This window comes from Sander vitreus, chromosome 16 (assembly GCF_031162955.1).
Source record: "Sander vitreus isolate 19-12246 chromosome 16, sanVit1, whole genome shotgun sequence".
In the NCBI taxonomy this organism is placed as follows: domain Eukaryota; kingdom Metazoa; phylum Chordata; class Actinopteri; order Perciformes; family Percidae; genus Sander; species Sander vitreus.
In genome coordinates this window covers 14,922,446-14,948,732 of record NC_135870.1, presented here as the reverse complement: position 1 = coordinate 14,948,732, position 26,287 = coordinate 14,922,446, and the positions used below count along the sequence as shown (strand labels likewise).

At 42.2% G+C, this 26,287-nt stretch overlaps 2 protein-coding genes across 4 annotated transcripts; both read right to left on the bottom strand.

The window, feature by feature from the left end:
* Positions 1–403: 403 nt before the first annotated feature.
* On the bottom strand, positions 404–4,912 carry car15 (carbonic anhydrase 15). Of its 2 annotated transcripts, XM_078272181.1 has the most exons (8): positions 4,667–4,912; positions 4,508–4,537; positions 3,346–3,522; positions 3,125–3,270; positions 2,913–3,005; positions 2,767–2,833; positions 2,515–2,675; positions 404–2,399 (listed from the first exon to the last, which is right to left on the bottom strand). In XM_078272181.1, exons 1-8 carry the CDS (start codon positions 4,716–4,718, stop codon positions 2,175–2,177), a joined length of 951 nt encoding a protein of 316 aa, XP_078128307.1. In that variant the 5' UTR covers positions 4,719–4,912; the 3' UTR covers positions 404–2,174. The 2 variants fall into 2 exon arrangements, with proteins under 2 accessions (XP_078128307.1, XP_078128306.1); XM_078272180.1 differs by having other exon boundaries at positions 3,125–3,522.
* A 1,401-nt stretch (positions 4,913–6,313) lies between these two features.
* Positions 6,314–26,076, bottom strand: dgcr2 (DiGeorge syndrome critical region gene 2). Of its 2 annotated transcripts, XM_078271261.1 has the most exons (11): positions 25,608–26,076; positions 14,354–14,386; positions 12,594–12,716; positions 10,629–10,715; positions 10,288–10,498; positions 9,790–9,866; positions 9,517–9,699; positions 9,228–9,431; positions 8,575–8,727; positions 8,104–8,340; positions 6,314–8,009 (listed from the first exon to the last, which is right to left on the bottom strand). In XM_078271261.1, the coding sequence occupies exons 1-11, from the start codon at positions 25,687–25,689 to the stop codon at positions 7,777–7,779; spliced, it is 1,623 nt and encodes a 540-aa protein (XP_078127387.1). In that variant the 5' UTR covers positions 25,690–26,076; the 3' UTR covers positions 6,314–7,776. The 2 variants fall into 2 exon arrangements, with proteins under 2 accessions (XP_078127387.1, XP_078127388.1); XM_078271262.1 differs by lacking the exon at positions 14,354–14,386 and having other exon boundaries at positions 25,608–26,054.
* Positions 26,077–26,287: the final 211 nt, after the last annotated feature.

The window sequence follows — 26,287 nt, the reverse complement described above, 5'->3', positions numbered from 1 at the left end:
GAGCATGGTGTGAATAGAGGAACACACACACACACACACACCTCCACACCAAGTGATCTGATTGGTCAGACGTTATCACTCCAACTGTGTTCTCTTGTTTTGTTTCTGGCTCAAGATGTCACGTTTTACAAGACAAATTGAGGTTAACCAGTTAAACTCATGATTGGCTGTGTCACAGACTGTACGTGCCTGCTTGGGTGTGTTATTTTAACATATGTTGATGCTGACTAACCTCAGCCACAGATTTACAACTCACTGAAGTCTTTTTGCATAATAGTCATCGCCTCACTAAACAGGGTACAAAGCAGAGAGAGAGAGAGAGCAAAAGTCTCTTATGACTTCAAAACAACAACAGCGCATGGGACACAGAATAGGATGTGTATGTTTATTGTTTGAATACAGGAAATATATTAAAAGAAAATTTAAATTGTGAACTGACATTTAAGTGTCAACCTCATGTTTATTTTTTTCTTGCATTTGTTTTTACAGTCGTTCAGTGTAGCCTGAAGTCCTTCCTACAGGCTGCTGGTTTACAATGATGCTGGTGGATCCTGGCAAATATGCAAATGATGCACACACACAAACTATTTAACATGTTGGATGCAGGAGTATATTATTAATTATACCTATTGTTTTCCTGTTATATGACATGTCAAAATATCAGTGAAAGCAGATTATGGGAGTAACTTAATGCAGTACATAGCCTACCATGTTCTGGCAGACATTATGTGAGATCTGTATGAGTGAATAATACTTATGTGAACAACAGCCAAATCTACTAAAACTTCACGATTAACAATTTAACATGTATTTGCCTTCATCTTTCTTTTTAGTCATGCTAGCACCACCATGAGGTTTACATTTGTTTTTTTATTGAAGTATTTCAACTTTCCATGAAGTGCCATCATCAGGTCAACATTTTCATTTGTCCCATACTTTGATTTATGACCCCATCACCCTCAGGTGTACTTTACTTTGTGTTTGTGTTTATTGCTAATTAGCAAACAAATAAGTGATTAGCAAACATTAGCATGCTAACATGCTAAACTAAGACATTGAACTTAACTTTTTGAAGTAGTGTTCTATGAGCTCCATAGTCCGGTAATACACTGACTATGGATAAGTAGGCTACCTCATACAACCTCACACAAAAATCGAACTATCCCTTTAAACACCTTTAAACATCAGCACGTTAGCATTGTCATTGTGAGCATGTTAGCAAGCTTACGATGGCATTTAGCTCAAGTACAGCCTCACTCACAGAGCTGCTAGCGTGGCAGTAGACGCTTAGCCTGTTTCTAACTTTTCACTTAAACTAAATGTATCTTCTTTTTTTTTTTTCTTTATTATCACTCTCGCATTCTAGTCCACACAGCATTCCGTGATAGGAGAAAAACGTGCTCTGGTTTATTGGCATTTCTTTAAACCAATCACAATCGTCTTGGGGGTGCCTCTGCAAAATTGCCTCAGGAAGGAACTTGTGCTCGTTCAAAAGTTGTTTAAGTCGTGCACATAGACTGTATATATTAATAATATTTACAGCCAATGGTCGTGCAACAGAGAGACTCAGATTGGACAGATAGTCTGTCTGGATTTACACTGCAGAGATCTGAGGAGCAGTTAACCATAGTCCTCAGAAATCGACCAGAGTTTAGAATGCCAATTCAAACAAAGCGGAAGGTGACGGACATCCGGCCGAAAATAAGGGACATCTGGCACCGGAGCAATCCCCTAAATGAATCCTCTCGATTTAGACATTTCTCCACATTTTTGTGGAGTTACAATGTCTGACCCAAAGCCAAATGAAAAGACAATATATAGTATTAGGATTGTACCTTTTTCAAAAATATGCTATGAGTGCAAAAGGCCTACAGTCATAAATGCACAGATGGCTGCCATCACAAAACACATTTCAGTGCTAAATTCACATTATTTTTAACTGTTAATAATGATGCATGTATTTTATCACATTTTAGCTCAATAATAGAGTTAATCCTGCAGAAAGCAGGCCACAATCATGAAACTTTTAGTAACAACTCAACAGTTTACAGTACTTTTCTTCATAGTTTGTTTCATGTATTTTTTCTTTGCTGGACATCATCTAAATGTCATTTTCGGATAACTACATCTTTGTTTATTGATGCAATGTTTCATGATTTGGACTTAACATGTCGTTAAAGTCCAGAAAGGAAGCTTCCCAGCAAGATGATTTGAAGCAGATGCAGTGACACAGCGGACCTGAGGGGCCAACTGGCCGTCCCTGTGAGGAGTTTGGCATCTTTGGACACGGAGACAATGCGACTGAAGGTGGGGTGGATGTGTCTGAAGTTGTTCTGCAGAGGTGTCACCTGCTCTGCATCCTCCTCTGTAGAGAAGATCTGTGAGGTAAACTGAGCCAGCTGAAGAGAAAAGATAAATGATTATTTACAGCACTCAGGAAACCCTTAATGTGGGTTTTCTTTCAGGAAACCATTAATATGGGTTTTCTTTCAGAGAAAGACTTAAGAGACCTACTTGGGACCATGAGATGTAGATGGGGACTTCATACAGAGTCCATACAACCGCTTGAGAACATGGAGGGGTGGTGAGGCTGCCGTAATACCGGTAATACTGACTCATGTTGTGCTTTGGCAGAAGGTTCATCAGCGGGAATGGCTCGATTTTAGTAGTTTGGCCTTAGGGGAGGTGGCACAGCAGTGGTGAGAAAAGAGTTACAAACAACACAAACAGCAGGCAGGAGTGAATTTTCTATGAGTGTCCTCTGACCTTTATAAGCGACAGAGGACAGCTTTTGGGATATGAGTCCAAAGTGCACATGGTCTGCGTAAACAACCTGCAATAAAGCTTAAAATCAGGATGTATTTGTATGCTACAAATGTTGGAATATATAGAACAAATGTATTTAAACTGACATCAATGAAGAATCCAAGAACAGCAAGTCCTGTTGGATCGCCTAAGGCCTCTGTCAGATTCGGATGGATGGACTTCATGTTGACTATGTGCATCTAGAAGTAAATAAAAAAAAATAAAAAAAAACAGACATTAAGGGGAGGCCGCACTGTACCAGCCTGCTGCAACAGTTGCTTGGTGACGGTGTAGAGCTTGTCTACTGACCATACTGTACCTCCATCGGGTATCTGCGTCTGTCCACTGTGTGCTCTGATCCGTTAGTGGCCGGGCCTCCCCAGTGGAAGTGCAGCTGGATAGTGTGGTAAACATCTGGAAGACCTCCACCGCTCACTGACATGCCACCACCAACCTGCAGCACGACTGAGAACAACCAGAACGGTGTAATCACCAACACAATAATATACACGGTCATGACAAGATGTGTGGTGTATTCACCAGAGTGTCCGTCGTTTTTAAGCGCCCAGTGGCCCGGTTGGATCACATCAAAGCCCTCCAGATGTAAAGATCTCAGAGACTCGTTTCTGGTCATCTGGTGGTCCAGATTGATGGGAGAGTGATGCTCTTCAAGTAAAGGGTGACAAGACGGGAACATGTCTCCCCATGCATAAGGATCTGAGGACGGCGAAGAAATTACATAAGAACCATATACACCGGTGAACGACGGAGCAGAAGAAGTGTTATCTACATTAGTGGTCTCCGAGATTAACCTCCAGGTGATTATTGTGACAGGAAAGAAGAAAAATGTTGAAGGTTATAGTTCATTCTTGACCTCAGAAACAGCACAAGATGTTGACCAAACAACTTCACCACAAGGTCCTGATTGTGCAGCTGTTCTGGAGCTTTTGATCAAATCTCACGATCTTGCTCAGCAGATGGAGTTTTCCCAGTTGTTATCAAATTACCTTTTATTGGTTTAAAGTTTATGACAGAGCTAATTCTTGATCTTGGAAACTGACAAAACAATCTCACCGCATGGTCCATTTAGTAGCTTTTCCAGAGCTTTCAATCATAACATGCCCTCTTCACGTTGCCCAGTTGTCATGAAATTGCGCAGGAGATGTTCAAATGTCACGTTTTTCTGATTCTTCTTCTATGTTTTGTCAACTAGGAAGATTGCATGATACGATCAAAAGCTTCGGAACAGCTACTAATTGGGCGTTGTGGTTTGTGGGGAGTTTTTTTTTTCTTATGACTTTCTCTAATCTTTTCCTTTTTGTCTTGTGCAATACTGGACAATTTAACCTCTCGAGGCCTCCAAAAACAATTATTCAAAACACCCAATCTGAGAGTTGAACATTTGCTCACAACTCAAAGACATATTCAACTATTGCAAGAAGACACTGCTTCATTTTAAGGGGTCACCAACTTAGAACAGCTACACAGTTTAAAAAGAATGATAGAAACAGAAGTTTAATTGTTTATAATCATGGTCTATTTCAGTTGATTAATGTCTCCCTATGGCCAGTAAATTATTCACCAACAAGTGAGGACAGAGTGCTAATATACTATGAGGACAGTTTACATTTTAATAAGAGATCATATTATTTAAATAGCTGTGTGTGTGTTTTAAAATAATAAAAAGTAGTCCATTACTTACCACAGTGTGGCTCACCGTAACAGTAGTCCTCTGGAATATAAAAATAGCAAAAATATTGGCAAGCATAATGTTTCTTCTTTTGTTTAATTAGCTTGAATTTAGAAATTGCATTATTATAAATATATTCTTTATCTTCTGAGACTCCAAGCGGACCCTCACCTGAATTAACGTATGAAATCACAATCACGAGGAGAGCAGGAGTCCAAACCATGGTGGGATCCCGCAGCCCGAAGACTCCAGACAGGTGTCGTATCTGAGGTAGACTGAAGATCAGTGCGGATGTCTTGCTTAAATGGGAACTGAGGTGGAAGCTGAGTTTTATTTTCTCCTGGTCTGATCAGTGAAGCGTGTCATTAGCAGTCTAGTGGTCTTTTCTGATCAACAGGCGCATTGATGCAGGACAGCTTCCCCCACCCCCCCACCCCCTTCCTCCCTGCCACTGCTGCCAGCATAGATGCCTAGTGACCAGTAACAAGACCCATTCATCTCATGGGAAAGTCAGTGGATGTGTAGCACGCTTAATTAGAAGGGAACATAATATATATGGCTTCATATAAGGAGGGTGTAGAAATGTAGCACCTGTAACGATCTCAAAAGTAAAAAAATAAATAAATGTGGAACAATGTTATCCTCAACTTGACATATAAAAACTATGTCTCTTCCATCCAGGAATAGATGATGTGATTCTGTCACTACTTGGCCCGTGTGAACAAAGCCTCTTTTCTTCAGCCACAATGCTCTCCAGCAGGGTATCGCTATCTATCTCTGCTCCGCCCACTGCCTTATGAGTCACCGTGAGGTGCGCTATATCGTCTTTCTTTAAATTATTTGAATCTTTTCATTGCCGTGGACTGGATGTATCCAACAACCTCCATCTCACTGTTGGTGGGGGGGATTTCCCTGCATCCCACCTTAATCCTCTGACATTTGGTTGACTTTCCTGCAGGACTCATAGAGCAGCTAAATGTCGTGATTGTTGAGGTTCAACATAAAGTTCAGTACGATGGATGCTGTGTTCATACCCACTGACACAAGTCGTCCTTCATGGTGCAATTTATTTGGCATTTGATTAGATGTACATCTAGCTCAGAAAAACACAAGCCCACCCCCTGCAAATGAAGCTTCTTTTTTTGGTAATTAAAAGGCTATGAAATAAAAGACAATGAAATGTAGCATTTGTTGTATAATACATAAAACATTCCAAATCCAATCAAATTTGTTGTCATACCACCATAGTCTAGCAGTGTAAATGCAGCTGTTCGGTTCACGGGCAGGGTTGTGATGCATATGGAGATGTTAAACTATATGCAGGAGTCTTTGAACCTACTGTACAGTATGGACTGTTGAGATTTAACATCCTGACATGCCAAAAGATAAAAACATGCACTGCAGTTCCAAAAAGCAGGTTGAAAAAAACCCCCCCAAAAAAACAACTAAACAAACGATGAAAAAAAACCACCCAGAACATCATCTCCTACACCTACAGACATGCAGACGCTACTTTTTCCCACAATTTATGAGATTTTGTTTGTTGGATAATCCGCTGTGGATTGTCAATGCCAAAAACAAAGCAAAAGAAAAATGGGGAAAATAAGCTTCAGCACAACACACAGTACATTCAAACATGAAAATACACAGACAAGTCATTCGGACACATTTACAGCTGGTTTTCTTGATGCAGATCAAAGCGGTTTGAATGCTGGTGGCTGTGAGACGACTCATGTAACTTCTTCAGGCTTTGTTAAATTCATCCTCAAGTGAATCAAACGATTGTCGTCATAAGAGGGGTCTAACAAGTTCCAAATATACAAGTTTACACTTTTTTTTTATTTTATTAAAATATTTTGTTGCTGCAATCCCACTGAGAAACAAGGACGGTAACAGACCCATCAACACCAAACAGAAAAAGATCCAAGCTACTGTCAGTGATCTTCATCAGGAGCTGAAAACAACTTCTATCACTGAGATAACAGATGTATCGCGTGAAGAACCACACATACAAATACATCAGGAATGGAAGGGCAGCATCCAAATGTGACAGCTTACAAATTTCTTTGCAAAAAACCTTGATTAAATCGAGGGATGAGCGTGCAAAACATTGAGCTTTGAATCACTAAACATGGTTCAGTTAGCAAATACACAACTATGCTGCAAAGAGTTGACAATAAAGTAACAACATCTGTATGATTAAACCACTTCATGATTGGAACGGTTATCTTAAATAAATTGATTTCCTCAAATTTAATGACCGGATAATATCATCCCTAATCTTCACACGAACACTTGAAAAGCTTCATCGCTTCCGCTCGCTGATCAGTGGGGAGTTCATACTGCATCTATCCCATGAGAAAATAAACAAACAATCAAGATGACAGCCTGCAGTCATAAATCATCAACAAAAGAACACAATAACAAACTCAGATATTTATCAGTACCACAACATTCCTTGATACATAATGCCTTGCGTCGGCATTACCTACTAAAAACCTTGCAAGATTAAACTTCTTAACGACAAAACTTTTTGCTGCAAATATGCACTATAAACCTGGAAGACAGCTTCATTTGTCAGACTAATAAGAAAGTGAGAGGACATTAGATTCTTAGGAGCGAGTAGAAATTGAGCTCTGGGGCTGATGAGAACATTATTGTAGCCTGGAGACCGACAGATCAACACAGATAAGTCAGTTTGAACAACAGTAAGATGCAAACAAAAACGCAAAAGGAACAATAGCTGGCTTCACTGTCAGTCTGTCATTCTCTGTGTTGTGCTGGACTGTGACAAGTCAACAAACACAAGTATAACAAATTTGACCGGCACAGACCTGAAGGGGTATTTACATCAGGGCTTCTCGACCTTTCAGGCCAACTCTGAGATGTTTTAAAAGCTTTGCTCAGTCGATGCTAAAAGTAAAAGTGCAGCCTTCTCAGCTTCAATGAAGTCTTTTTTCCCCTCTGTTCAGAAACAGTCCTCTCTGCTCCCTCGGATGCCAGTGTTTATATGAAAAAAAAATAAAAATAACAACACTCAGGACAACTGCAGAAGAGTCTTCAGAAAGACGGCATCCTCGTACCTTAAAAAATAAAAACAATAAAAAAAAATTTAAAAAAAAACGGGCTGCTTCTGATGTGTCTGTACAAACCTAAACTCTTCTCCCTGCAGTCAGCATTTCAATAAATGAAAACAGTCTGTTGCGTGCAGAATGCACTCAGGACCATCCTCAACCAGCAGGTAATGTCCGGATGCAGCTCCCTGCTGTCCGTCCACAGTCCTATACTACGGTACTGAGAGAGGAGGCGCAGTCTGCGGGCATGGAAGCGGAGGCGTGGCCATCTGTCGGGGTGTCGGGCCCGACCAGGAAAGTGCTGCTATCTATAGAGTCCTCCCTCTCCTGAGAGGACGGCGCCAAGTCTGGCATGGGACCAGAGGCGTTGGGAATATCGGTCTGGAGCCCGTCTCTCATGACGTTCATCTGGCTCGGCACCACGGAAACCCCATGGTGTCCTGCAGGTAACGACAAAGAGAGGGAATAAGGACGAGCGCGTTACACTCTGTACATGATGAGATACATGAATCAGAAACAAGGCTCTGCGCCTACCAAGGTCCACGTAGAGGAGGCTGTCTGGGTTGATGGAGGCTTCGTAAGGAGGAGGGGGATCGTCAGGGTGGTGGATGTCGGGGTATTTGTAGGCTGCGTACGGCGGAGGAGGCTCTTGGAAATGGAAAGCGCCTCCCTCTCCATCATCAGACAAATGCAGGGGAGTGAGGCCTGTGCCAAAGGCATCTGGGCCGTAGTCAAAGCCTGGGACTCGTCTTCCGAGGTTAAAGTGGTGCACTGAGCAGATCAACACACACACACACACACTTTCTTCAATATTCTTGATCTATGAGAGAGTCTGAATTGCTCTGTAACAAAGAGCACGGTGCAATGAGTGTTGGTTACTATAGTTCAACTTAGAACTGATTATGATGAGAATTATTGTTAGGAGAGTTTTGTGTGTGTGTGTGTGTGTGTGTGTGTGTGTGTGTGTGTGTGTGTGTGTGTGTGTCCAACAGGCTTAATGCTCACAGTTTCCTCCAATCAGAGTTTCGATGCGTTCACGTCTCCGCTGACGGAGTCTGTGGACCATGAAGAGCAGCAGAGAAAGGATGAGGAAGGACGAGATACAGCTGACGATCAGTCTCATCCCGCTGGCCATAGAGTCAAACAGACTGCTTCCATCTGAGGAAAAAAAGAGAAAAGGTGACAAAATAAGAGTATCACAGCACACGCTGAAAGCTCATTGGTCCTCCAGAGTATGACAACTGCACACATTTCTCTCGTCCAGCTCATAAAGGAATTCCGCATTGTTCATGTATGAAGATTAAACTATTTGAAAAAATGATTCATTACACCTCATGTGTCAACTGAGTTCATGGAAAAATCTAGTAGTAGGGTAGACAGTAGATGCCATCACTTCATTTAAAAACAGGATCAATTAAATCCTGATGTTATTCTTAAACTAAATGTAACAAATATTTTAAAATTATGTTGCATGTCTCTTGCAAACAGTAAAAAAAATTCCTGTGGCTGAAAGAGCTCAGAAGAAAATGTCACACGTTGCAATAAATTAAATACACTGTAGATTTGTTAGGAGCGCCACCTTGTGCAAACCTCCAAGGATGAATACTCAAGGTTTCTATGCAGCATCTAACACAACTCTTCTGCTAATGTGGCAGTACCTGGGTCCAGGCAGGTGAACTTGCAACACTCTTTGGGATCCTTGCGGAAGTGCTGGCAGCCCTGCGGACGCTCACACAACGCAGCCACGCACATCTCAGGCTCGCCGTCATGACACGTGCAGCTCAGACACGGGTCGTCCCCCTTAGGGGTGAAGTAGTAGCCCTCGTTTACAACATTATCTTTTATATCCACACACGTTTGCCCTGTTGGGAAAATACATCATCAAGACATAGTCCAAGATAAACATTGTATGCATTTCCTAATGGAAAACACAAAATGAGCACATACTCCTCTTGCAGAGAAAGGGAAACTTCTTGTAGCAGTTCTCAGCATGCCAGCTGTGCAGGCCTCGTTCATTCATGTTTTTGATCTGAAAGCGCTGCAGCTGGGCACAGAAGACGTTGTCCTGGGTGGGAGACGCGTCTCCAAATTTGGTCAGACCCTCAGGTGGCAGAAACACCTGCATCGACCCTGTCGGTGAAAGACAAAACATTTTTAAGCATTACAACAATCAAGTCACAAAACAGTAGTTTGCTTTCTAGAGCAGATAAAGCCACATACCTTTGTATGAGACCTCCCAGCGGCCCTCCAGGGAGTGGTTCTGATTGGTGATCACATACTGGTAGCCCACCCAGAACCTTCAAAACAAACAAAAAAACTAAATTGCTACAATGTTTGGATTTTACTGTCAAATGATCCATTTCAGGTTTTATTCATAAGCCAGTATTGAGCACTTTTTAACAGCCCCTATTGGCCACTAGATGGCCTGCAACCAATGACAGAGCACTGTCAGTCCCCCACCTCTGCTGGAACACACAGATACATTTGACTGTATATGTATACTGTATAGTTATTTCATAAAAAAAACAAACAAAAAAAAAACGAACAAAGCATACGTTTAATGGGTTAGAAAAGTAGATTTGCAACTCAAAAGGTTTTGATCTCTAGAGACTGAGTTGAGTTTGTAGAGCTTCCTTTTCTATAAATGAATGAAAGCAGCTATTTTCTCCGTAAATAAAAAGGCCACGTAAAAAGGCAAGAAAGAGGAAAAAAACTCACTTGCACTGGTCTCTGCGCTCACAGACTTTGTCGTCAAAATCCACCTCGATCTTCAGTATGAACTGCAGCTCCTCGTTGGTAACAAAAGTAGCCAATGAGCCGTTGACTTTCTGACAGGTATCCACGGCCTGCCAGTAGTTCTCGTTCCTCAGGTACACTTTGTAACAGCTGGCCGTCTTCTCATAGTGGTGCCACCCACTGGGGCATTTCTCTATGGACAGAAAAGAAACTTTAGCATTGTGGTTGATAAAAGCTGCATACACATAATGCAACTTTCAATTTCAAATTCAACAACTTTATGATCAACTACAATTTACGGGGGAGCGAAGTGAGATGCTTACTGTTAAAGCGCACAGGCTGAGCCACACCGATGACGTCTTCTACCTGGTCATATCCATTGCCAAAACGAAACCTCTCCTCCTTTATAGCTGAATAAAAGAAGACTCAGGTTCAACAAGTGTAGACAAGTTTTTGTATTATTACAACAACAAAAAAGGATCTTTGGATCATTTTCCAGTGCACATATTGGTTTATGTTGTGCAACATGTTAAAAGCCTGACTCCGGCACTGCTTCAGCACCGGCTCTGCCTGTTAGGACCACATTCTAAATCATGTATGTGCAAAAGCCTTCTTTGTTATAAAATAATAATTTAGCTATAAGTTCATATATTTATACAATTTCCACAGACTGTATGGACTACTGCTGGTATTCCTCTACGTACACTTCATTCTCCCGCTTATTATTTACTTCATGTGCTTTGGATTTCGATCTGTGTCGAGGTTCATTATGATATTTATTATGACTCATCCTGAAAACTGACCGGTAATCCTTTACAGGTGGTTTTTAAGTGACACTGTAGGCCATAAATAAACTCAGTGTTTCCTTGATTTAGTGAAATTATTTCTTCTGCTTTGAATTAGTAAGAAAGAGCAACTCAGCTCCCTAAATTGAGACATAAACTAACCTGAACACACAACTGTTGACATTTTGAGAATTCATAAATAAAAACCTTATAATGGATTGCATTTATTTCGGTTTAGAGTATTAATGCAACTGGTTGGCATCATGGCTTTCTTGTTTACAGTTTGCAATGTGCTTGCTGCCAACTGGATATTCACATTATAGGGTTTCCTCTTTAACCTTTAGTGAAGTTACAAGGTTGAGCAGTTTCCGCTGGTATGTGTCGAGCTGGAATTAGTGTGAGGGATCACTCCACCTTTTCAACAAAGAGCTAATCCCAAACAAGAATATTGATTTCCATGCGTGCTGTTGATTTAGCAGACAATAAGTCCTTACTGAGGTATGTGTGGGCATTGTGTGGAGTTTTCTTGCCTTCCTCTATGAAACCACAGCTACAAGCACAAAGGGAATGGGTAAATAATGCACAATGTTCAGCTCGCAAGTGTGAAATTGATAATAATAAGCAGATTTACTTCTGAACATACAGAATATACTGTAAATGTATTTGTATTAAGGACTTTTCATGAGAAAACAAGGAATCTTATTTTAACAAACAATTCCTACTTTTATTGCCGGTTCTATAAATGAATAGAGTCCAGTGTTAAAAACTCAATCAGTACAGTGTTGTTGGCAGGCCTACAGCATTAACGCGAGAGCATGCACAACTACTGCTGTATTGAGGTCACATGCTGAACTCAATCCTTTAAATAATTCCTATTATGCGGTCAGATATCTGGGGATAAGGTCTCTCTGGATTTAAGAGTCGAAAACAATAGGATTTCGGTCAAAGGCTTAGCACATCTATGCAGTGTTGACGAGATCAACCGGCAGTAAACAAAAACAGAGACACACGTGCAGCCACTCAGAGTTGAACTCTGCCTCCCCCCTGCCATCTGACGCTGCCAGTCAGGAGCTTCTAGTCCTGAATTTTGATTCCTTGTGGTGTTTTAGGAGGACCTGCAGTGTTGAAGCCACATCTGAGCTGTTTGGCAAAAGTAAATAGCTGGATTGAACTGTGTTTGGGGTTTGGAACACTACAAATGTTACAGGGTTGTCCATCGATTCAGTCAGGGATGCATTTTGCGCTCACACTAAAGGCTAATACTGTTCACATGTGGTCGATATGCATCACTGAACACCTCTGGATGTCTCTTGATTAGATCCCAGTGCGTCCTTAAAGCATTCTGGGTGCATTCACACCTGTATTTAGAGCCGTCCAGCTGTGATCTGATCGTCCAAGTGTGAAAAAGGTCCCGGTATGTTGCTATTCTTTCAAGAAATCTATCATGTTATGGCTGTTCGGTAACAGAGTGGGTGTAAAAGGGCTTAAGTGAGCTATACTCACGGGGACAGTCCATCTCGTCACTCTTGTCCTCACATGCTGTCCAGCCGTCACACTGCCAGGACATTGGGATACACTGCATCTTCCCACTGCGGCAGGCAAACTGCCCAGGGCTGCAGCGCTGCTCTGAAATACAACAAGAGAGTTTGTGTGGTCAAACCTGCACGTGACTGAGCCTTTTCCAAACAAGAGAAAGCCATTTCATGTCAGAGTCCAGCAGAGGATGGCCACGTGAGCTTTAGTTGATAAAATAAGAGATCTTAAGATGGTGACGGGGTGAAAATTTGGGGGTATGCAATACACACACGGTTTCACACACACAGTATTTTTGTCTGTTAATACTAGGGCTGCAGCTATCGATTATTTTAGTAATCGAGTATTCTACCGATTATTCCATTGATTAATTGGATAAGAAATACTTTTGTTTTATTGAAGAGCAATAATATACAATAGTTTGGTTTAATTTTCAGAAAAAGCAAATTTTTTTTGCCTACATTTGCTTACAATATCATCTCTCAACAAACTAAACATATTAAGTGCATTTAAGTGCCATATTACATTGTTTTTAAAGAAAACATTTTCGGAAATGCAATAACCTCAAACTAAGGCCTACATTAAACATACATAAACATGACCTTAAATTGTGCAACTTAACTTTCAGAACTACAAGTTTCAACCTGAGACTGATCCTATATGTAAATATTAGTTATACTCAACCTATTTTCATTTATACATTTGATTACAATGTCACACAGCTCTGTTACACTTATGCTAGTAGATCGTTGATCAGCCGTTTCTCCGTGGAGAGTGAGAGAAAATGGTGCGCAACAATCAGCTGTTTTTCCGAAGGGATAGTCAACAAGTTGGCTCTTTAGATCAAATCGTGGTCACCACTACGTATTTTCTTGTCTTTGTTTTTGGTAGTTGTGTTTGGTGTAGTTTCATCGTCCATACGACTCTGTGATTTACTTTTGTCGGGTCCGCTTCGTGGGATGGATGATTAAGTTAGACTCAATGTTTTCTGTTGAGATGCTGAAGCATTGACGTCGTGCTATTATTGTGGTAAGCTAGTTCGATTTTGCAGTAGACACACTGTACAGAGTTTTCGTTTTAATTACGTTTGAACTGATTCCAAACTTTGGACACTTTCTGTCGTTTTCTCCAGCCTGTCTCTTCTTAGCCCCTTGCGCTCTCTCTTCATTTTGTAATCAGTCTTCATGGCATGTGTCGCAAGCAGCGTCAGCTCGGTGTGCGACAGTAATAATCCTCTGTGCGGAAACACCGTGAGCGATACAACGTTGGTAACATGAATTAAACAAAGCTTCGAGGCAAATCATTTTTGGAGGATTTTTAGTGATTGAATTATTCAAGTTACTCGAGGAATCGTTTCAGCCCTGGTTAATACCCTTCAGCAACACTGTCCATTCTAAGTGGGTCTCCACGCCATGTGTGATTAAGAGATGCCTCTGCCTTCAACAGGTCCCGACAAAGTTATCGATTACAGGACGAGAAAGTTCAACAGATTGTTGTCATGCTCGTTTTTAAGAAGTTAAAATATAAAATATTTCAGCTATTTAGAAAATAATATTCTTCTGTTGTATAAACAATCACAGGTGTTTTCAGGCTTTATAATTTTTTTTGCTCGGAGGTTTCTTTTTACCAACTGAAAATAGTCAGTAATGGTTCAAACTGAAGGAGCTGCTGATATATTCTAACAAAAAGATCAGACAGCCGCTACACTAAAAGATACACTGCGTGCTTACCTGACAATAATCTTGCCAGAGCTAGCCGTGGACCTGAAACAAATAGAAAGAATAGTGTGACTAAACTGTGTGTTAATGTGTTGTCTTTTGGGAAAATATTCATCCTGTTTGTGCTGCTCATTAGTTTGTGTATAAGGATATATATTATTTATACGGTCAACAGTTGTCTGGTATTTGTCAGTGTGCTCAGTGACTCCCCCAGTTGCTTGCCCAGTAGAAGGTATATTACACCATCTGTTCTGGGATACAGGTGGTTATGTTTCCCTACAATGGAGCTGGACCACCCACTCACCTGACAAATATGGCAGTGCTATTTTCACTTAGAAAAAAGCTTGGAGGTATTTCAAGTGACTATTGTTTCATCTGTGTACCAACCAGTCCAGGTTACATTACATATTTTTCCAATTGCTAACACACTAAAATGACATACATAGCACAATTATTTAAACTGACACACAGAGAGCAAAACCTCTTCTCAAGTCTCCGAAAGTCTAAACACATTTCCTGCTTTACACACATTTTGCAATTCAAAATGGCACTTTTTAAATGCACTGAACACGGTTCTCTGCATAAGACACAACAATCTGACATAAAGTCACATGTTTTGCCATTTAAAAACACTGCCATTAAAAATGACACTACATGAGCTAATTGACCAATATAAGTGCCACCTGGCCAAACACCTCAATGGTTAACTGTTACCACTTCAATCAGGAAGTAAGCACTATGAAACGACCACAGGTGTGGCAAGATGCTGCCTAATTCTTTTTCTTGCCTCTTTTTTTTTCCTATATACATTTTTTCTGCAATTTTCTTTTTCAGTTTACCGTTTTTTGTGAGCATATTTTTGTTCAGTCCAATGTAAATATATCTGCTGTGCATATGTTGCACAGCAGATATGAAAAAAAAAATGTTTCAACAGCATGTGTGTGTATCTGCAAATATTTTTGTGCATGTGAATAATCTGAAGAATGTTCTACAATTTGAACTATTTTAGTATTATGGCAAAGCATACTAAAGATGAGTGCTTCTCATTATGCCCAATAGTGTGTAGTTGGTTAGACAAAAATCTGGTAATATGAATGAAGTGTGTGCCATTTGGTGCAAAAGTTTGATTTTGATAATGCTAGATGTAGTTTGTGCTTCATTTTGCAGGATATATGAGGTTTTTTGCAGTTTGGGTGTGTGGTTTTGTGAATTGTGTATTTTGATAAAACCAGCCTAGTTTGCAAAACTGTTTTAGGAATTGGAAAAAAAAATGGTAACACACACAAACCAGACTTTCAGCTTTGATGATCCCATAGAGCAACAACCTATTGTGGGCTGTAACACGGTGATTAAAAACAGACCTGCACAAATTAATGATTAGCCTGAAATAAATAAAAAATGTAGGTATGTAGTTTAAAAATTATTTACTTTTACAAACCAAATGTAAATTACAAGTTTTGACCTTATTTGCTTCTCCGGGAACCATCACCTTATCGTGGTGGAGAGGTTTGTGTGTCCCTATGAACCTGAGGGCTGTGTTGTCTGGAGCTTTGTGCTCCTGGTAGGGTCTCCCAAGGCAAAGTGGTCTCAGGTGAGGGGCCAGACAAAGAATGGTTCAAAATCCTATGAAAAATCGAGGAAGGGATGAAGTGACCCTGCCCGGAGGAAGCCCGGGGCCCCCGTCTGGAGCCAGGCCCAGATGGAGGGCTCGTCAGCGAGCGTCTGGTGGCCGGGTTTGCCACGGAGCCCGGTCGGGCACAGCCCGAAAAAGCTACATGGCGGACATCCCTCCATCCCATGGGCCCACCACCTGTGGGAGGAACCGCTGGGGTCGGGTGCGCTGCCACATGGGTGGCAGTGAAGGTCAGGGGCCTCGACGGACCAGACCCGGGCAGCAGAGGCTGGCTCTGGGGACGTGGAATGTCACCTCTCTGTGGGGGAAGGAGCCGGAACTTGTGCGGGAGGTGGAGCGCTACCGGTTAGATCTGGTGGGGCTTACCTCTACGCACAGTCTTGGTTCTGGAACCATACTCCTGGATAGGGATTGGACTCTTTTCTTCTCCGGAGTTGCCCAGGGTGTGAGGCGCCGGGCGGGTGTGGGGATACTCACAAGCCCCTCGGCTGGCGCCGCTACGTTGGAGTTTAACCCGGTTGACGAGAGGGTCGCCTCCCTACGCCTGCGGGTTGTGGGGGGGAAAACTGTTGTTTGTGCATATGCACTAAACAAGAGTTCAGAGTATTCGGCCTTCTTGGAGGCCTTGAGTGGAGTCCTGCATGGGGCTCCAGTCGGGGACTCCATAGTTCTGCTGGGGGACTTCAACGCGCACGTGGGTAATGATGGAGACACATGGAGAGGCGTGATTGGGAGGAACGGCCTCCCTGATCTAAACCAGAGTGGTTGTTTGTTGTTGGACTTCTGTGCTAGTCATGGATTGTCTATAACGAACACCATGTTCGAACATAGGGATGCTCATAAGTGTACTTGGTACCAGAGCACCCTAGGCCAAAGGTCAATGATCGATTTTATAATCGTTTCATCTGATCTGAGGCCATATGTTTTGGACACTCGGGTGAAGAGAGCTGTCAACCGATCACCATCTGGTGGTGAGTTGGGTCAGGGGAAGACTCTGGACAGACCTGGTAAGCCCAAACGGGTAGTGCGGGTAAATTGGGAACGTCTGGAGGAGGCCCTGTCCGACAGACTTTCAACTCACACCTCCGGCGGAGCTTTTCGTGCATCCCTGTGGAGGCTGGGGGCATTGAACCCGAGTGGACAATGTTCAAAGTTTCCATTGCTGAAGCTGCGGTGAGGAGCTATGGTCTTAGGGTCTTGGGTGCCTCAAGGGGCGGTAACCCACGAACACCGTGGTGGACACCGGTGGTCAGGGAAGCCGTCCGACTGAAGAAGGAGTCTTTCCGGGATGTTATCCCAGACGACTCCGGAGGCAGTTGCAAGGTACCGAAGGGCCCGAAGGGCTGCAGCCTCTGCCGTGAAAGAGGCAAAGCAGCGTGTGTGGGAGAAGTTCGGAGAAGACATGGAGAAGGACTTTCGGTCGGCACCAAGGTACTTCTGGAAAACCGTTCGCCACCTCAGGAGGGCAGGGGAACCATCAAGCTGTGTACAGTAAGGATGGGGACGCTGTTGACCTCAACTGAGGAGGTAATAGGGCGGTGGAAGGAGCACTTTGAGGAACTCCTAAATCCGACTAATACGCCCTCTATGGTAGAGGCAGAGCTGGAGGATGAGGGGGGATTGGCATCAATTTCCTGGTGGAGGTTGCTGAGGTAGTTAAACAACTCCACAGTGGCAAAGCCTCAGGAATTGATGAGATCCGTCCAGAAATGCTTAAAGCTCTGGGTGTGGAGGGGTTGTCTTGGTTGACACGCCTCTTCAACATTGCGTGGAAGTCTGGGACGATGCGTAAGGAGTGGCAGACCGAGTGGTGGTTCCCCTTTTTAAAAAAGGGGGACCAGAGGGTGTGTGCCAATTACAGGGGTATCACACTTCTCAGCCTCCCGGTAAAGTCTACTCCAAGGTGCTGGAAAGGAGGGTTCGGTCGATAGTCGACTCTCAGGTTGAAGAGGAACAATGCGGATTCCGTCCTGGTCGTGGAACAACGGACCAGATCTTTACTCGCAAGGATCCTGGAGGGAGCCTGGGAGTATGCCCAACCAGTCTACATGTGTTTTGTGGATCTGGAGAAGGCGTATGACCGGGTGCCCCGGAGATACTGTGGAGGTGCTGCGGGAGTACGGGGTGAGGGGTCTCTTCTCAGGGCCATCCAATCTCTGTACGACCAAAGCGAGAGCTGTGTCCGGGTTCTCGGCAGTAAGTCGGACTCGTTTCAGGTGAGAGTTGGCCTCCGCCAGGGCTGCGCTTGTCACCAATCCTGTTTGTAGTATTTATGGACAGGATATCGAGCGTAGTCGGGGTGGAGAGGGTTGCAGTTCGGTGGGCTGGGGATCTCATCGCTGCTTTTGCAGATGATGTGGTCCTGATGGCATCATCGGCCTGTGACCTTCAGCACTCACTGGATCGGTTCGCAGCCGAGTGTGAAGCGGCTGGGATGAGGATCAGCACCTCTAAATCGGAGGCCATGGTTCTCAGCAGGAAACCGATGGAGTGCCTTCTCCAGGTAGGGAATGAGTCCTTACCCCAAGTGAAGGAGTTCAAGTACCTTGGGGTCTTGTTCGCGAGTGAGGGACAATGGAGCGGGGAGATTGGTCGGAGAATCGGCACAGCAGGTGCAGTATTACATTCAATTTATCGCTCCCGTTGGATCGAAAAGAGAGCTGAGCCAGAAGGCAAAGCTCTCAATCTACCGGTCAGTTTTTGTTCCTACCCTCACCTATGGTCATGAAGGCTGAGTCATGACCGAAAGAACAAGATCCAGGGTACAAGCGGCCGAAATGGGTTTCCTCAGGAGGGTAGCTGGCGTCTCCCTTAGAGATAGGGTGAGAAGCTCAGTTATCCGTGAGGAGCTCGGAATAGAGCCGCTGCTCCTTTGCGTCGAAAGGAGCCAGTTGAGGTGGTTCGGGCATCTGGTAAGGATGCCCCCTGGGCGCCTCCCTAGGGAGGTGTTCCAGGCACGTCCAGCTGGGAGGAGGCCTCGGGGGAGACCCAGGACTAGGTGGAGGGATTATATCTCTAACCTGGCCTGGGAACGCCTCGGGATCCCCCAGTCGGAGCTGGTTAATGTGGCCCGGGAAAGGGAAGTTTGGGGTCCCCTGCTGGAGCTGCTACCCCCGCGACCCGACCCCGGATAAGCGGATGAAGATGGATGGATGGATGGACCTTATTTGCAATCATAGTGCAGCCTCATCAATAGCTTTCTTTTCAGAAACTAACCATTCAACTGCAGCTTCTCCCTAGGTTTGTTCAGACCTTCAAAAAAACACGATTAAATCATATTCAAAAACAGGAATCTCACATTACAATAGATGTAACCTTGTTGTGTTCTAACAGAGGACACAAACCTTGCTTTATCGGGTCATATTGACTTTATTTTGCACAACATCCTGCTCACTGTATAGCTCAGATGTAGCTAAGTGGAACAAGGTTAATAAAATGGTTTGTGTTCATGTTTTCACTTGCATAAAGAGCAGAGATGTGCTTTAATGGGCTTCCTGTTTTTTTTAAACGTTCAGATATGGTGTCAGTTGACGACCTATCCATTTCCCCATTGGGCCATGTTTAAACAGAGTGAAGCTCCATCTTGAGAGAGCGGATGCTACACAAGGCCATACTGAGAAAAAGGCTTTCAATAAATCCTTTAAGGCTGATCTTAACGCAGGTTGCCTTCACTCTGCCTAAAAGATGTCTAACAGCAGACGTCACCTTAGTTAATGCTAAGGGGATTGAGACGCATTACAGACCCGTCTCTGTCTCCTGGGACCTGATGCATTATCATCGATCCCAGGGAGCCTGAATGTGTGTCAAATTGATGGATAACATTAGAGACCATGTATCCCAAATGTGATGTTAATAATGAATGCATATAAACAGAATAATAGACTAGATAAAAAATGATTTCAATGATAGTAAATCTATTTTAAAGTGGCTTGCAAGGTACTATTATTATGTGAACATATAATATGTCTATCATTTAACTATTTTATGATGATCTTTGAACACATTCACCAGAGGGAGATGTGAAGATTTCCCTTGTCTGTACATGGCTTCAAAGAGATTTAACAAATCCTGCCATGGACTTTTAAAGTTTAGATTTTTGTTTCAATAATACATATTGTAATAAGACTCGTTGCTTTGCTATGTTAACTTACTGGGAGGCTAGCGAGCAAACAAAACCCATATCCAGCTGGGGACTGTTTATATAAATGTAGCAGACTCATTTTAGGCTGGATCTGCATGTGCTCACCACTAGAAAATAAACAGCTGGTTTGTGCTTTCTGCTGCCTGTGGTTTAAAGAAGGACTTGCTGCCTGCACCAATCACTATGCATTCTTTCTGTGCTTTTCCAATAACTGCCACTGGGAAATTCACAAGAGCACAATGTATTTAGATATTGGTAGCCTACTGCTTAAGGTTATCAGATATATCATATATGTTGAAGGCACAGCTTGGACATCTCCATGTTAAAAAAAAAAAAGAAAAGAAAGAAAAACTATCTATAAACAGCTTCAAGTTTAAGTGCCCTTCCCTTGTTAATATGTGAATTTCCTGGTGATTGGGATTATATCTGCTGTGGTTAACAGCTGCCTTAAAGCTCATCTTCTCCTCGTTTGATAGGGATTTCACAAGAGAGAGATTTTACTGTTTTGAGACACAAGCTAGAAAAAGATGATAGCTCATAATTAACCACAATATGCATGATGCAAGGCAGTGCACATGCTTGACATGCAAGCACACATGCTTATGCATCTGCCTGGGAATCACTGTTTTATTGACTGATGCAGGACAATGGAGCAGTTCTGAGGGCCATTGGCAAGCAGAATGAAAAATCATCTCTTATTGTGGCTATTTCTCTCACAGGCTTAAAAAAAAATTTTTTTTTTAATTAGTCAAGTCTACAAATGAGTGAACACTGGCTACCCTGAGACATGTGAGCCTCTGCATGTCTTACATTACCACCAGGAAAATACAATACAGACTATGAGACTGCCCCAACGCAATATAATGGCACAGTGAACTAGCCTTGTACACGGCATCATCTCCAGCCGCTGATGATTCACATCAACACTGAGGCTCACTGTTAGAAGCAGTGAGTGGGTGTGGGCATTCATTTATTTTTCTTTCTACCACATCACATTTAAAACCAATATATTTTCTTTACACTGTGTGGATGAATGCACTCTGGATCAAATTCCTTTAAAAACATAGCCGTTTGGTTTGCAAATCATCAGGATAGCCTACATAACAAAAAGCAGTTTTGGGGTAGGAAATGAATACATCTTTTTAGTACTAATATGACAACGTCAACAATTAAAATGGTAAAAGAGTTGCTCTTAAATACAGATCTGTGGCGCTGGCATTTATCATATTAGGATAAAATGTTAAAACTGGTCCTTTATAGTGTTTCAGGGATAAAAAGGACAATATTTACTGACCTACAGCATAAAATAACCATAATCACTCTACAGGCAGCTGATGGGATACCAGGCACAAGATTCTCGGATTTCGAACATATTGTCAGTCTGACTGAAATCTCTCTTCCCTGTGGCACTGTCAGTTACCTCCCCTGACATTTTCATTTTCTCCACATACACTTTCAATGATACAGGACATCAGCATGAGCAAGATGTTGCAAAATTTCTCAGGTGTGACGGTGAAAGAGTCTTGTTCTCGAGCCAGAAATATGTAGAAGGTCAGGGCTGCCTCACAGAGTCCTGTAGCAGGAAATAATTCATCTGTGTTATTGTACCTTCTGATTGCTGATAGACATCAATAAAGCTGTTAAAATATTACTCCTGAAATAGTAGAATAATATTATTTTACCAATTTGATTTATTCCTATTGTCAAAAACATTTGACACTAGCCGTATTGGTGGATTACCTTTCTCACATTTCAAGCCAATAACCCACTCAAAGATTATAGTTACGAACTTGTAAGTATGTTTTAATGGCTTTCATTGAGCCAAGGAACACCTCTTGGCTGTTCTACATCAGAAGGTAAATTATCTGCAAACAATTGCTTTCTAAGTTGTGCTGAGGAGAATTGCTGCTTCCAGTTGGAAAAATATACAGTAATCAATGGACCTTGTGCTTTAGAAAAGACAAAACATAATGTAGGTATGTTCAAGGTTGAAAACTACATAATGTATACGCACTCAGTAACAAAAATTATTTTGAGAAAACCCATTAAGTCATCAGTCACAGTGGAACCATAATCTATCTTAATATTTGGCCAATAATACTCACTACCCTTACCATCACATCAACAACATGAGTAATTTTTCCAACACCTTTACTTTAATAGTATTTACTTCATAGTCTTTCACTGTGGCTATAACTCAGGTCTTCTCCTTTTGGCTTACTGCACTGTCCGCTGCAACTGTAGTCGTCAGGGAGGTATAAGGTGAACAAAAACATCGGACTGATGACGGATGATGTTGGTCAAAGTTAAACTACAGACAATTTACATGTAGTGATAAACCAGCTGCCAGTGTAACTCAGATGACTCGCTCACCCCCAATAACGATAAACAAAGCTCAGTGGACTGGTTGCTCAAGTTGATGGCCGTGTAGTCTCGCATTGCCAGACCTTCCTCCACAGCACTGCGGAGGAAGGTCTGTGTAGTCCACACACCATTCCGGGATGGGAGAAAAACGTGCCCTGGTTTATTGCCATTGCCAATCACAATTGTCTTGGGCGGTGCTAAGCGTGGCACGGCGCCTCTGCAAAACAGCCTCGGGAAGGAACTTGTTTTGGTGGAATGCGTACGTTCAAAAGGTTGTTTTAGTCGTGCAACAAAAAAAACTCAGATTGGACAGATAGTCTAGTTAGCTAGCTAGCTGTCTGGATTCACCCTGCAGAGATCTGGGTAGCAGTTAGCCATAGTCCTCATAAATCAACCGGAGTTTAAAACACCAACACAAAGAAAGCGGAAGGTGACAGACATCCGGCCGAAAATGAGGGACGTCCGGCGGAAATTCCGGCAGCACCTGAACAATCCCGGAAATTAAACGTTGTCGATATAGACTGATGGCAGTGCAAATGCAAGGCTAGATTTCAGTCTCAGAATCTGACATGTTTAGCCGAACTCTGCTGCTGCTGCTGTTTAGTCTAACCCTTATTTATTGTCAGTATCACATTCAAACCAAATGTTGTAAAACCAATACAGTAAAACTGCACATTTTAGAGTGGCCTTTTATTGTGGCCAGCCTAAGGCACACCTGTGCAATAATCATGCTGTCTAATCAGCATCTTGATATGCCACACCTGTGAGGTGGATGGATTATCTCGGCAAAGGAGAAGTGCTCACTAACAGATTTATGAACAATAATTGAGAGAAATAGGCCTTTTATGTACATAGAAAACGTCTTATTTCTTTGAGTTCAGCTCATGAAAAATGGGGGCAAAAACAAAAGTGTTGCGTTTGTAATTTTGTTTAGTGTACATTTTGCGATTGTTACTAAGCAAAACTCACATTGAAGCCTCTCATTTCTATACTTCTGCCAATGCATTGGACAGAAGGTTGGGGAACACACAGGACAAATGGCCAAATTAAAATCAGGTGGACAATGTATTTATTTGCGTGACATGCATGTCTCTGTATTGTGGGAGTAAACTGAAGCGACCACAGGACGTGTTCATATGCTAACCACCGAGCCTTAAGCACTGCCTTATGTATGATAAAATCTATTTCCCCTTTTTTGTCACGTACTTTTGCAATATTGTGATTAATGTAAAACATACATGCATGAGCAACCCACAGAGACACATTTGCATGTGATATTTGGACACTAAAAGTGATTCTCATCATATTTTGAATTAAAAGCACCTCCAACATGTTTCATTCTCCCTTGGATAGAAAGTATGTAAGGCCCAACTACATTAAAAACATGTTAACATTTTAATGTTGCCTGGCTCACTGGCATGTTCAAAGCTGGTTGTACAAAACTGAAGGTTATAACCAAAGAGCCATTTAATGGCCATTTCATTTTATGATGCATGTACCTTTCCTAATCAGCAGCAGTAGATGCTGTCAGATTCTGAACTGAACGCGCTGACTCAAGCCTACCTGTGTGAAACACCTGCTCAAACATTTTTTAAGTGAATTATGTTCAGCAAACTGGATTATTCTTAAACTGAATGTTCAAGTTGTGTGGGCATCAAGCTTTGGGAAGCCTGCACTTGATGTGCATTGGTATGCTCTCCAAAAAAAAAAAAAAAAAAAAGGACTTCCGTGACACAGTCTGTGCAAAATACGATTAAAACAGATAGTCTTCCCTGTATGAAGCTTGGCATGAAGGCCACACTATCCCCAAAACAACTAGGAGTTGTTTCAAACCCTGACAGTAATACTCTTTTTAAAATTCAAATTATTTTAAACAAAAAAAAGGTGTTGTATTCACTCTTTAACATTAGAGTAACAAATTCACCTTTTAAAAGATGATTACACTCTATAATTGAGGTTAAATGAACCACAAAGAGCCTCATAATGTCAACTTAATATTTTCATAAGAACCAATCACAAATGAACTACACAAACTTAAGTATGCAGTGTTGTGTGTACTGCGTTTTTCGGGCAATCCTTTAATAAGCCAAACAATAACGTGCTTACTCATGACTTGAACTGATAACAGTTTCTCCAATTCACAAGACTGTCAGGATCACAAGATCAGGCCTAAATTAAAACCACAAGATGCATTTATGTTTTTGCAGCGTGAAGGAATCCAGTGAAGGCTATGCAAGTGTTTGCATTCAAAGTATGAGTGCAAGCTTTCAATTTAGACAAACGACGTGAATTAATTTACCTTATTTGGATCATAAAACACTGGCATTTTATGACATACATGACTACCCGAAGATGACTTTAGTGTACTATTAGAGTATTTAAGGTGGCTAGATTATGTTTATACAAACATGCACATGTGTGTATTTTCTTGGGGTTTTCTATGTTTTTAAAGTCATAAGATTGTGTCTGCAGTATGTGTTGCACAAAAACGACAGAAGCATCTTAAGGAAAGTGTAATGACAATTACATTACTGTGGAGTTTATCTCTCGGATATGTTTAACTGTGTAGCTGAAGGGTAGCTAAGTCAATGAGAGCCAGCTTTTGTGATGCAAGAACATGAATCTCTGACATGCATTTCAAATTACAGCTTCACATCTAAGCGCACCCACAAACACACACCTACGTACAATTGTTGATGGCTGGAAGATACCCACCTTTTATATTTTGTGTGAAGAAAACACATTTTCCCCAATACAGCTGTATTGATAATTGGCAAAAAAAATAGCGTATGAAAGAGAGGCAACGGTCTATATGTTGAATAAAGGAATAGCGATTATTGAAAATAATGTTATGTGGATTGTTTATACATATTTAATGTTTGTCGTTTAGTGATTTCCGAGGGAGATTTCAGTTACTACTGCTACTTTTTTTAATTCTACTGGTGCTCCACACTGTCCAGCAGCAGTAGCACAGCCGCGGTTTAAAAACAACCAGAGTCCCTGGTTTACCCAGCAGGCCTTTCCGCCTGACCTGCCGCTTTCTGCTTACAGCTGTAATCTCTTTCTCCAACTTCCGAGACGAGCTCAAGGGAATGTATGCAAAGGAAAAACAACTTGAATTTATTTACCTGTCCTTGGTGGGTCCGTTAACGTGAGGACGAAGAGAAGAGAGAAGAGGACGAAACTGCTGCTGTCAGCCTTTGGCAACATTTATCCTCCATTCATAGTAACTCCTCTATCCAGAAATTTAAAAAATATACCGTGGATCTGCACCGCCGCCGCCCTCACTGGAGTTATAACGTTAAACGCTTAACACAGTTTATACCCATTTTTATGCCCTCAAAGAGGCAGCTAACGAAGAAAAATAGCGAATGTAAAGCATAGTCGCACCACACAGCGACACAGATTGTGGTTAGTCTGTCCGAGCAGCTAACGTTAGTTAACTGGCTCTACCGTTGACGTCCTCCGTCCTCTCTTGCTGCTCTGTGGAGCGGCGCTGATCCAAGATGGCTGCGGCCTCCCATCATAACAATCCCAAACATTCAACACGCAGGCTATCAGGTGGAGGAGCTGTCTGGGCGGAGTTAAGCCGTTTATGCTGCATTCACGAGCTCCTCCGATGGCCCCAATGTTATAATATATCCATGGTCGCCGAGTTGGAAAGTCGTCCAGTATTTATTTTCAGTATAAAGCTTTATATTAGCGATATTGTCCCATACTTGTTACTACACTTAAATAACTTTGCTAGGTCACTCTACATGGACAGCAACTAACTGTTACAATAACGTATTACAAATTAAATGTGAGA

What these genes read in the sequence shown, in the direction of transcription:
- car15 (XM_078272180.1), bottom strand. Translation starts at nt 4,718, where the DNA reads ATGGTTTGGACTCCTGCTCTCCTCGTGATTGTGATTTCATACGTTAAT. An exon ending in GATTTCATACGTTAATTCAG is followed by an intron (nt 4,538 to 4,666) that starts GTGAGGGTCCGC and finishes TTTATATTCCAG; the next exon opens with AGGACTACTGTTACGGTGAG. An exon ending in TTCTTGGATTCTTCATTGAT is followed by an intron (nt 2,834 to 2,912) that starts GTCAGTTTAAAT and finishes GCTTTATTGCAG; the next exon opens with GTTGTTTACGCAGACCATGT.
- dgcr2 (XM_078271261.1), bottom strand. Translation starts at nt 25,689, where the DNA reads ATGTTGCCAAAGGCTGACAGCAGCAGTTTCGTCCTCTTCTCTCTTCTC. An exon ending in TCTGGCAAGATTATTGTCAG is followed by an intron (nt 12,717 to 14,353) that starts GTAAGCACGCAG and finishes GTTGTATTTCAG; the next exon opens with AGCAGCGCTGCAGCCCTGGG. An exon ending in CCTCCTCTACGTGGACCTTG is followed by an intron (nt 8,010 to 8,103) that starts GTAGGCGCAGAG and finishes CGTTACCTGCAG; the next exon opens with GACACCATGGGGTTTCCGTG.